At 46.4% G+C, this 12,207-nt stretch overlaps 1 protein-coding gene across 1 annotated transcript in view; it reads left to right on the top strand.

Annotated features, from left to right (window-relative positions):
• LOC101650064 (prolyl endopeptidase) overlaps positions 1–12,207 on the top strand; it is a 112,616-nt gene that overhangs the window by 79,357 nt on the left and 21,052 nt on the right. The window contains exon 10 of the mRNA XM_045294649.1: positions 2,852–2,955. Coding sequence (XP_045150584.1) covers positions 2,852–2,955 — 104 coding nt within the window. The remainder of the gene's footprint in view (positions 1–2,851; positions 2,956–12,207) is intronic.

The raw sequence follows: 12,207 nt of genomic DNA, 5'->3' as shown, positions 1-12,207 counted from the left end.
AGATTTGACAAATGTATTAAGTGTAATAGGGAGTACTTTGAAGGTGATAAGGTCATTTTGTAAAAAAATTTAAATACATAGCTTTGAAAAAAATTATGCTGTTTTGGGGAGATCCCCTTGTAAACTGAGAAAGTCATGTAACATCTCCCCCATTAGTGTTCACTGTGCACCCTATTATTGCCATTGAACCGATTCCAACTCATAAACCCCGTATATGACAAAGGAAGATGCCCCATCGAGTTTCCAAGCCGTAATCTTCATGGGGACAGATCACCAGGTGTTTGCCCCTATGGTGCTGCAAGAAGGTGCAAAACGCGGACCTGCTGTTAGCAGTTGAGCAACTAAGGCTTCGTATAGTTGTCTTTATTTTTCTTTTTTTCAGGCTACTGGGTTTTTTTAATCACTAAGAGCTGTTACATATTTGTAACAATTCATAATTCAATCAGATCAAGCATAATTATATAATTGCTGCCACCATCAGTTTCAGAACATTTGCTCTCTTCTTAAACTCCTTGATATCAGCTCCCCTTTATCCCCTCCCTCTCCCTGCTGCCCCACCCCCCAGAGCCCTTATTGTTATGTTATATTATTATTTCCATGTCTTACACCATCCATATATCCACTCACCTTAATCCTGTTTTTGTTCCCCTAGAGTGGGATTATATAGTCATCATTGCTATCTGCTTCCCCCACCACCTTATTACCGTACCCTCAGGGATTCATTACTCCTGTTACTGTTTCTGAAGGGTTATCTATCTTGGCTTTCATGCATCAAACTATCTTAATTATCCAAATGAACATACTCATGTCTAACAAGATCAGTGAGGTAAAACAAGAACCATAGTAGTGAGGAGAGGAAATATTAAAGAACTAGAGGATCATTGTGTGTTTCATCAGTGCTATACCACACCCTGGTATAATCTTCAAATACATTGTCTAAGCATGAGAATGAACATAGCACTTGGAGAGATTCGTGGCTGTGCTTCTAAGGAATCTGAAGGCGGTGCTCTTGTCCACTGTTGGGCAGGGCATTGGTTCTCAGCTCTTGGTAGAGTACACACACAGAGGAGTTGAAAGAACTGGTATTTAAGATATGACCAGTTGGTAGGGGCATGTCATGTGGCAGCGCTTTAGACTTCTGGCTTTCTAGCGGGCCTGGAGGTCTTTCAGTTGATCTTTCATATACTTCCCAGCATATGTTTAAAGTCTTGTGGAGGGAGAATGGGGGAGGGGCCATTTCTGTATGGTCGACTCTGTGTGTGACTAATTCATTTTCCGAAACCACAGCAGTGTCCTTGCTTTCAAACATTAATTATTCATCTTGTTTATTGTTTCTTTCAGTTAAATCTCAAATGTTAGAGGGTAGTAGCATGAAATTCAGAAAATGGAATTTTAATTAGTGGTTAGATAAGCTGGAATTCCTGGTGCATACTAATCATTCTGTAATGTGCAGTTACTGAGATAAGCAACATTTTAAAGGCAGTTCTGAAGTGAGTGCCTTTGGTGCCTGGTAGATGTCCATACACGAGTGACAGGTGGGTAGGTGTCATGTAGCAGGAGTTCAGGGATCGCTGTTTTGACCTTGGGCAAGTGAAGAAATGGTATGGGCGTGACACCTGACCTCCTCCCGCTTCAGTAGGGAGGAGAATCCAACTTCATAACAGTCCAAGGCCGACTGCCACAGGAAGGTGACCTGCCTCCATCCTTCTGTGCCCTCTTCTGACACCAGCTCTCCTCGTGGCACCTTCTGCTGGATTCAAGCATCTGTTGTCATGGCCACATGGCACTCACAGGCAGTGCTCACAATGAGTCCATTCTAATTCATAATGACCCTATGGAGCCCTAACTGCAAGTGCAACAGTTGGAAACCACTAACCACTTCACGGGGAAAAGATGAGGCTTGCTGCTCCTGTAAAGATTCAGTCTCAGAAACCCATAGGGGCCCTTCCACTCTGTCCTGCAGACCCCTGTGAGGGTAGCTGACAGGTTCCAGAATGTTAAGGATAGCATTCTTTTGTCTGCAGCACCTCTCCCCAGCCATGCTGCTGGGCATGTGTCTCTGGTCCTCAGCCCCTGTACCACATGAGTGGTCCTTTGACTCTGCCGTGCTCCGTAAGCCAGGATGCCTGTGCTCTGCCTCATGGTCTTGGCACTGCTTCTCTGCTCCATCTCAGAGTCTCTGCGTGTCTCCTCCTCTGCTGTCTTACCGTCTGTGCTGTGGCTTTTTGTGCCTCTCCTGCTTCTACCCTCAGGCTGGCCTCTCTCCCATTTTCTTCTTGGTGCTTGTGGGATTCCTGTCCCCGCTTCTGCAGTGGCTTACTCTTAGGCCCAGCAGAATGGCGAAATTGATCAATCTCCAAGCTAGAATCTTCTACACCTTAAGCTCCCCCTCATCCCTTGGGTAGGAATTACAAAGACTGAATAGACACCCCATTTTAAGCAGTGTCACTTCATCACAGCAAGTCACCGATTTCTGTTTTACTAAGTTCACAGGTACAATAGCCTAGATGAAGTTCACCTTTGACTTTGACCTGCACTCCTAAGCAACCTGCAATGGGGAAGAGTTGTTTGGTTCTGTAGTCACCTTTGCTATCCTTCTCACAGAATGCACACGAATCTTGTGAAAGTTCTACACGGCTCATGGTTGCGTCAGCGAGGGCAATGACGGCGAGGTGTGGACACAGCGCTCCTCGCCACTCTCACTTGGAAGCACTCTCTGCACAGGGTCCCTTCAGAGCCACGGTGACCCCTCAGGTCCCGAGTGGCAATCCCCCCCACCTTTCATGGCATCTGCTCGTGCTCCTACATGCATCAGACTAAACTGATAATTCCACTTTTTCTCTTCTCGCAGGTATTATTTTTCACTGTGATCTTACCAAAGAGGAACTGGAGCCAAGAGTTTTCCGAGAGGTGCCTGTGAAGGGAATTGATGCTTCCGACTACCAGACAATCCAGGTATGGCGAAGGAGACCCCTTTCATGTGAGCGGTAGCAGCAGGCTAGGAAATCGGACTTGTGCCTGGGCGGGTCAGGAGTTGCTTGGGACTCCACCACAGCCCGGCTGACAGCACATCTTCACGGAGCTCTTGCTGTGTTCCGGGCATTGTGCCAGGCACTCCAGACGAGCCGAGCCTGGTGTGGTCCCTGCCCTCCCGGAGCTTGTAGGTTCTGCTCCGTGGCTGGCAGCCAGAGCTCTGGTCTTGGGGCTCTTCCTGTGTAGCTATCAAAGCAGCACAGTTTGTCTCTGTCAGTCTGCCTGCTTGAAAGTAGGTCGGGTTCTAGCTCGGGTCTGTGAGTGTCTTAAATTACAGCACAGGTGTGCCCCACAGAAACCATTTACTGGGTGCTAGGGTGTCTCCTCACTCCGAAGTATGTATGTCTTCTGCCTGGCAAAAAATCCTTGAGTGAGCGAATTAACTGATTAACTGCTTTATCGCAGTCAGCTCTGACTGCCCACTTTTTAGGTTCAGAAACTGATTTCAAACTTCCCCCGGGTGTACTGAGTCTCTCACGAACTGTGGAACAGATTAAGTGATGAAGCAAACGTCTCTGTGTCTCTGCCATTCCCCGGACTCACTGTCCTCAAGTCACCCCTGACGCACAGTGACCCCACAGGACCGGGGACAAACACACCTGTGGGTCCCCGAAACTGTAACTCCAAGGGGGTAGAAAGGCTCATCTTTCGCCTGAGGAGCAGCGGGTGATTTCGAACTGCTGACCTCAAGGTTAGAAGCCCAATGTGTAACGCACTACGCCACCAAGGCTCCTCCTCTTTGCCGTGGGAGGTCGCATTTGGTGTCAGCATTGTTTATGAAGAAAGCGAGGAGAAGCACCGATCTTCCTGGGAAGGGTTTCGTGACGGTGGGGTGTTGTGAGTGGTGAATGCCCCTTCACCTGCCTAGCAATCAGCTGGCACCGAGAAGTGGCTGGGCAGGGAGCGGCTGGACTTGGCGCAGGGCTGCCGTTGGCCTACCTTCTTTTAGGGTCAGGACAGTAAACTGGCCTCGTCCTTTATTGGAGCAGACGCGCCCGTGGCCTTGTGTGTTGTCTCGGGCTGCTTGTTTCAACAGCGTGGTTGCAGCAGAGACCGTTGGGCTCGAAAAGCCTGAAGGATGTGACATCTGGCCCTTTAGGGAAGCTTGCTGACCCCTGGCCTTTCACTAGTCTTTAAAATCAGAGCATCCTTTGGAGAGGTTGCCAAGAAGCTCTGCCAGGCAGGCCTGGCACCTGCCACGGACGTGCTGAGTGCCACAGGACAATTGTCCAGCCTTTCTGCCACCACGCTTTTAGCTGTAAAAGGGAGACGATGTTTATTGTGCGGGATTCCACGAGCCGATAGATGCGAAGGGGCTGGCACACAGATCATGTTAGAGAGATAGTCTCCATGATTAGAAAGCAACCCCTTGCCTCTGAGAGCTTGTGTGTGCTTGGTTTCGTTCTCATTTCCCGGAAGCGCATCCTCCATGTAAGCAAGGGCCTGCAGCCCTGGCTGGAACTGACGTGGTCTATCAATTCACCCCCGGGCTAGGCTTTTTGCCTCAATTCAGCTTCATGTCATTGTTTTTTGCCTTTTTCCGTGTGTGTGTGAGTGAGTGAGTGAGTGAGTGAGTGTGTGTGTGTGTAGAAAATTGGGTTGGCTGGTAACATTTGGCATTCTCAGAGCCTGTTTCTAGTGCTTGCCGGGGCATCCCAGGCTTGGGAGGGGATTGCCTCTTCCCTCCGTTATGCCAAGGGCACCTGGCATTACCCAGCAAGTATGCACCTTCCTGCACTCGAGGGCAGCTTTGGATACTATGGGGTCCAGCAGAGCTGACTACAGCGGGCCACCTTCATCCCCCTCATCGCTACTCTGCAGCCCCACCCACCGCTGTGAAAAACACGGTGTTCTCCTCTCTCCCACCTTCTACAACGTGTGCAGTTACCTTCCGGCGGGCGCAGAGCTGGACTTCATCATATAACAGCAGCTGCTAAGGGCAAGGAGGGGCAGCTTCTTCCAGGGAAATCGGTGGGGACGGTTTCAGTCACTTACTTATCTTGTGGTGCAGCTTCGTGTTTTCCTCTTATGACAGGCTACTAGTCCTTACAGATGATGCAGAAAACAAACTACACAGTCACTTGCTGGCAGTGAGCAGAATGAATTTCCACCTGATAAGTAATTGTTCTCATTTATAAATGGATAAACTAAATTTCACAGCTGGACACGTCCTTGTGTGGAATGGAAGTTTATCAGCTGGGCTCAAAGCTGCCTGAAATTTCCGGACTGATCTTCACAGAAACCCACGTGGGCACTGCCAAGTTGTGCACGTCATAGGAAAATACTCGCTTAATTCCTCTGCCCCCGGCTTTCCATCTCCCAAAGAAAACTGGCTTACCTTCGAGTCACGTGAATACTTAACAACTTTGCCTTTGTGCTGCTGCAGTAACGGGGGAGAAAAGACTCTTGGGCCGTATTAAGGGGGCAGTAACCAGACAGACCACACTGGCTTGCGAATCTTAATGCACGTCTCTCACTGCCATGCTCCAGAAAATGGAGATGAGTTTGTACGCCTGTTGCCAATAGAGGAAACGTGCATCTGTTGATTGTGTGCTTTGTGCAGGTTGGAGCTGGGTGATTCCATTAGAATTCGCGCATTGTTTGCACGGGTACCCTTTGAATTGCCCTCTGAGGATACAGTGCCAGGAGTTGGTACCACTTAACCTCTGTTCGGCCCTGGCTGAGATGCAGGTGGCTGTAGCAGAGCTTTGACATGAGTGGTGCCAGATGTCCTCACATTTTGATCAGGCTCTCAGTGGTGTTGCCAACATTGACCGAGTGCTGTAAAAACAGCAGGTCCTGGAGGGAGATTTGTACGTGGATGGAAAGCATCCTGATGGTGTGGGACAGAAACCCAGCATCCTGAAAAAAGGTCGTCTGGTTTGGGTTTGGTTCCTTCCAGCTAATGTCACGTTTGATCCCACTTAACCTTGGTGTTTACATTTACTTCACACTTGTGATATAAAAAGAAGACCCCCGGCCTCTTTGTCACTCCTTCTACTCCATGTGACCCTCTGAGTTAGAGGTCATGTGGAGTAGGGGGTCACCACTAACTAGTCGTGGGGATGTTGTAGCGAGCCAAGGAGAGAGGAAGAGAAAGGTTGAAGAACAAGACATATACAAGCTACAGAGGTCTCTTTTTCTTTCTTTCTTTTTCTTTAAATACTTTTATTGGGGACTCTTACATCTCTTATCACAATCCATACCTTCCTCCAGTGTGTCTAGCACATTTGCACGTATGCTGCCATCTTCATTTTCAAAGCAATCTCTTCCCACTTGAGCCCTTGATATCTGCTCCCCTTTCTTCCCCCCCGTCCCCCGCCCGCCCTCCCTCACGAACCTTTGATAAGTTATGCATATCTTACATCATCCTCCATCGCCCCTCACCTACTTTTCTGTTATTTGTTCCCCTGGGAGGGGGTTCTAGTTTGATCCTTGTGATTGGTTTCCCCCTCCCCTCCCCTGTTCCTCCTGGTTTCTCTACTCTCCTTGTTGGCCCTGAGGGGTTTATCTCTCCTGGATTCCCTGTGTTGCAGGCTCTTATCTGTAGCAGTGTGCATGTTCTGGTCTAATCTGATTTGTAAGGTAGCATTGAAGTCATGATAGTGGGTGAAGGCAGAGGTCCCCTTTTCGTGTGATCTTCCATTTGCAAGACCCTGAGCATCTTGAATAAGAAGGTGAAAAATGGGTGGTTTTTGTTCTGACAGAGAACAAAGTTGCCATTTGTAGTCTTTATCCATTCTCGACCATAGATTTGGGTAGAAAATGTTTCTGTGTTGGAAAAATCATTTTGATAATCATTGTCTGAAAGAGTTGTTAATTTTTCTCCCAATCTAAAATGTATGTAAGAGTGAAAATTTAACTAGATTTATTGCACCTGAAATAGAGTAATCTTTACATTTTCTTGCATTTTATGGAGAAAGGCACAGCCCAATAATAACTGTTTGGAATCTCTGTCACTGTGCATGTGAAAAAGAAGCCCAACTACGAATCATTCAAAGTTACATTTATGAAACTGATTTATTGGTAAGTGATTTATCTGGAAAATCTGTGCGCCTTTGTAATCAGCAATGCGCTTCATTTAAAACAAAGAGAACTAATGGGGCAAAGGGTCAGTTTAGTCCATCAGCAAGTATTTATGGGACAGACACTGTGTGTAATACAAGGGACTTTGAGGATATACAGAAATTTCAGACATGGTCACTGTTCCCGGGAAACTGCAGTCACCCTGGGAAGTTGAGACATACAGACTGGGAAGTCGTAGACATCCTGAGGAACTCTGCCACACTGCCAAGAGGAAGGACAAGACGTGGGCTAGTTATATCATGTCATCCAGAGCGGCCTGGCTGGTGTGGACGTCTACCCAGGAGTGGCAGGAGTTGAGCAGGACTTTGAGGCATGGGCGTTTTCCAGAGTTCCAGTTCTCTCCTGAGATTTCTCAACAATTTGACCACCACCCTTTGTTCAGAGATTGTCTCTGCCCTTTTGTTTGAATGTAGTTTCGTAATTTCACAGTAAACTACAAGAAGATGGACACTATACCCTAAGCGTCCTATGCCCTTGGCCTTTGTAGAGGGAAAGATACCTGCACTGATGCTGATTGGGACGTAACAAGAGATTCTCATTGTGTAGCAAAAATGTGGCCTTTGGGGTTCTTGGAATCTTTCTTTTTTTTTTCAAGCCAGCTGGGAGATTGGCTTTTCACCTCTTGAAAGTAAAGAAGCAATTTATAGACCCGTGAAAAAGAACAGTGAACTCAGTGTACTAAGCATCAGCTCCATTAACTATTTCTGCATTTTATAACAGGGTAAATTGAACAGAGACTCGAGTATCTGTAGATTACAGGGGAGGGAAAGTAAAGTTAAATCACCAGTCAGGGGAGATAGTCAGGGTTAGAAATATGTAGCATAGGTTTCATTCTCTTTATTCCTCTCCTCTTAAACTTCGTGTGAATTTTACCCTTCTAAGGACTTCCTATAGTAAGGCATCTGTAATATTCAGAATATCCCTAAGGAGATTTGTGGTATAGCTTAACAGACACGTTAGATAATGCTTTGGATCTGTCAGGATCTCCTGGGATGGAAGTAGTAGGTTCTTTTTTTTTTTTTTTCTACTTTGGTGATAACTAATTTTGTTTGCTAGCACATTGGCTTTGCCATTTAGAGACCATGTTCGCAGAACATTAATTAGTGTGTAATACTCAGTAACTTTTATGCCAAGTATAGTAGTATTGACTTAGCTAGTTTCTTGGTTCTGACAGAAATCTTAAAACATTTTAATAAAGAGTGAATGATGATATGTTCTCAAAAAGAACTTTTTGAGGGGTTAGTAGACTCACATATAATTATAATTGATTCCACTTACAGCACATTATATTTGGTGGGCTTCAAAAAGGTAATGGAAGAATGGAAGGAAAAGATAATGGGGTCTTCCCACAAAATTCTGAAGCACCCTAGTCACGTGAGGGTAAGTAGAAAGTGCTGCTACAAGTTCATAGAAACCTCTCTGAAACGACAATACAGCGCGTGAAGGCTGTTGGGTCTTCAGTCTAGACCTTTCTGAGCACTGTGTCTGTTCCTTGGTTAGACATCTAAGTTATACGGCCCAAGCCTCTATTTCTTACAGGGTAATTGAGGTGTTAATGCATTCTCATCTGTGTTTTGATGAAAGAATATCATTTTGTAGCAACCTGAGAATATGTAGGTCGCCATTCAGTAAAAGCCACAAGATGCCCTAGAGCTGAGCCACCCTGCCCAGGGCTGTTGGGCACTGAGGTGTGGTCCTCTGCAGAGCACTTGTCTGGCTCGGGGTGCCAACAAAACATCTTCTTAAGACCATCTAACAGTTCACATGTGTGCTTACCTTGATCCATTTGCTCTGAGTCCGAGAACAAGTTGTCTTGGTCAGGAGTGTGATCATGGGTCATCACCTACTCTAAAAGTGAAGCAAAGACCCGGGACAAAGTGAAGTCACATGGAGACCTGAGGCAGCCATTGAACTTATGCCAAGCGCCAAAGCTGTGTGGTGTTCTTTGACAGTGGAGGTGGGCAAGCTAGCCCTCATGCAGTGGAAGGGTCTCCTCACACCCCAAGGCTGTGTGTTAGCTGCTAGGTCGTCTTGTGTGTACTGCGATGCTTCATAAGCATCCGTCACTCCTCTTCCACCCTCCTGAATGCCGTCTCCTGTCACCACGCCCTGGGGTTCTTTTCGAGATGCCCCAGAAACAGGACTCCAAGATTCATCTTCAGCGTTTGCTTCCCTCAGCCTCTTGTCATGAAAGTGTGGGTGGATGGGGTATATATATGTATATACTTATGACTAGAAGTATATTATTTCCATCTTTAAAACCATTTTTAACAGAGACAAGATCTTTCTATTGTCAGCATAACCAACATAAAAACAAGGTTGCGGAAAGCATTTAATAGCCATCAGAAAACAAACATATGTATGTATGTAGGGTTTCACTGATCAGGTTTTTGCCACTTTTATTCCACCGCACCAATACGAAGCAACACTCCACAGAGAATAGAAATCACACAGGATTCGTCCTCCCTCCTCATGGCAGGATTTCTGCACTTTGTGATTTGCCTTCTTTTTCCCCCCTTTCCCCTCCAGACCCTGGTAAGCCATTTTGTAGTCGCTGTTTGTGATGCTCCCTGCAAGGCTCTAGCTCAGTGCCTTCTAATTGACCAGCTCTTTGCAGTGGGCTCTAGCCAGCGTGAGTCCACTCCTGGCCCCATGTTTTCCTGTAGGGGTGGGAAAATGAACCGTGGTATGCCTGGGCTGCTTAATGATTGTTCCCTAAGCAACTTGGGATCCCCTGCCACGGATTTCCTTGCCTCTTCCTCACCTGCAGGATTTCTTTTGGTGATGTGCGTTTGTGTTGGGTGTAGTCACAGAATAACACATGCCCAACCAGCACTCCCGAAATGCCCTTGTACCAGAAAATGTTGCTTCCAAATTCACCTTCCATGGCTTTTTCTGCAGTAAAAATTGTGACTCTCCCTTTCTCCTTGAAGGTGAGGACCAAGTAAAAACAGCCCAGGGATTCCTGTGTCCACATTCCGGTTCCAGGGCTTTGGCCGGGGCAGCTTTGTGCGGGTCTGTTTCGCAGCCCCTCACCATGCTGGACTGATTCATGGCACCAACGCGCTCTCTCTCTCTCTCTCTCTCTCTCTCTCTATTTCTCTCTCTCTCTCTCTCAGTTCGCCCTTTTAAGCCACAATCAAACATTAAAGCTGCACGGTGCTCATCTGTTCTGCTAATGAACATTCAAGCCAGAGTTTGTCTTTGTAGCACATTGGTTACTAACTCTACTTTTCTATTACAATAACATAAATAAGGGTCTGCTGCAGGGTTGGGTTAATGAGGATTTGAAGTGCATTTTACATATCCTAGCCAGGGGTTTTTATTACACAGGTGTAATCTCATGCAGTAAATTACCATAACTAAACAGTTTAAGAGCCATACCCTGCTCATATGCCATGGCACTGTTGAATTAATACATAATGGCTACACATAAGGAAAATGCCTGCTATTAAGTATTTGGCAATAGTAATAACTAGGTTGAAAATATGGGACCCTTAAACTCCTTCAGAAGCTGTTAAGTGCCTCAACTGGCATTCATTTTCATTTTATTACTTTTCAGCTTGCAAGTATTTTGATGCTAAACACAGTTGGATGCTCCAGGTGTGATTTTTTCTTAATGAAATACCTTTTTAAGTGGGTTTTTCCCCTGAATTTATTTAATGAAAGCCAAAGTCCCAATTTGAGAGTTCATTTTTGCATATCCAGCATACCGTTTCTAAGTGGCCACTGTCTCCCAGGTACTGTGCTAGGTACACAGGTGACCAGGGCCAGGTGACTAGCAGTCGGGGAAGGGGGCCTGTGAGTGTACAATAGCAATACCGTGCATGTGATGCCGACCTATAGCAACGCTCTAGAACGGGGGCGAGCTGCCCTGTGAGTCTCCACAGCAGCAGAAAGCCCCATCTTTCTCCCTCTGAGCAGCTGGTAGTTGTGAACTGCTGGCCTTGTGACTTGCAGCCCAATGAGTAACCAGTACACCAGCGTTTCTCCTGGCAAATGTAGTTCGGTTAAAATGTAATAAATAATACCCTATTATTTGATATCCCTTTTGACCCATTTTAAAGTTGTTTCCATTTTGAAAACAATTGAACAATTTTGAGAACAATATTTTCTGCTTTCTCTTTAAATAAGTGAATAAACTGGCAGTTAATTTATTATTTGCTTTTAAATATCTAGAAGCATTAGCTGATAATTCATTTGCATGTCCCGGCTTGCTTCTCAGTCTGAAGCTAGGAAGAAGCATATTCCTCCACAGGAAGGGGTGCCGAGCCTCAGCGAGCACAGGAATTTGTTTGTACAGACTTTCATAGCAGTTAGCACATTGTTGTGGCTCAAGGAATGCCCCTCACCACCCCTACCCCCACCCCCAATAAAGAAGAGATTTTTAAATAGATTGACTTTGCTGCTTTTGAGGTGCCCCACGGATGTTTTAAAACGTCCAGCCATCCTTTGAAAAGCGAACTAAAACCGTCTGGAATAGAAATTTCCTTTTATATTTTTTGCCCAAAGGTGACTCTTAGACTCCTCCCCACTCCTTCAAAGTTAAATGCCCAGAAAACAGACAGGATTATAACCTTCTAATGCCAGGCTAGTATTTTTAACTCAAGCACTACACGCAAATGTGCCCTCTCTCCCTCAAGGTCCCAGAATGTTCTTCCTAAGCTTCTTTCACAAGGTCATTGAGCCCGATGGGTGCCTTTGGCCCCGTTCTTGGGGTGATGCAATGTCTAGGCTCCTCCTCATGCTGACTGGAATCTTCGAGTGCTCTGCTCCGTGTCAGATGTATTGGTCACACTTAACACAGGCCACACGAGTAGCCTCTGTCAGCCCTGATAGAAAGGGACGTGCAGCACCCTTCTCTGAGCATTCTCCTTTAAGCCTGTCAGGCTCTAAAATTAGGCAGCACTGCGCTCACCAGACATTCTTGTCCCTGTAGGGCTTGCCCTCTGCAGTTACCTTCCTCGTCCCTTCCCCGGCACTGGGGATAAGGGTGGCCTGGCATTTGCCCCAGCTAGCACCGAAGCAGCAGGGGGTGGTGTGTGTGTGTGTGTGTGTGTGTGTGTGTGTGTGTGTGTGTGTGTGTGT

This window comes from Echinops telfairi, unplaced genomic scaffold (genome assembly GCF_000313985.2).
Source record: "Echinops telfairi isolate 266 unplaced genomic scaffold, ASM31398v2 ScPeMD7_3533;HRSCAF=4204_0, whole genome shotgun sequence".
NCBI classification, from domain to species: Eukaryota; Metazoa; Chordata; class Mammalia; order Afrosoricida; family Tenrecidae; genus Echinops; species Echinops telfairi.
Note: the sequence above shows the minus strand (reverse complement) of the source record. Positions and strands in the feature narration are given on the sequence as shown.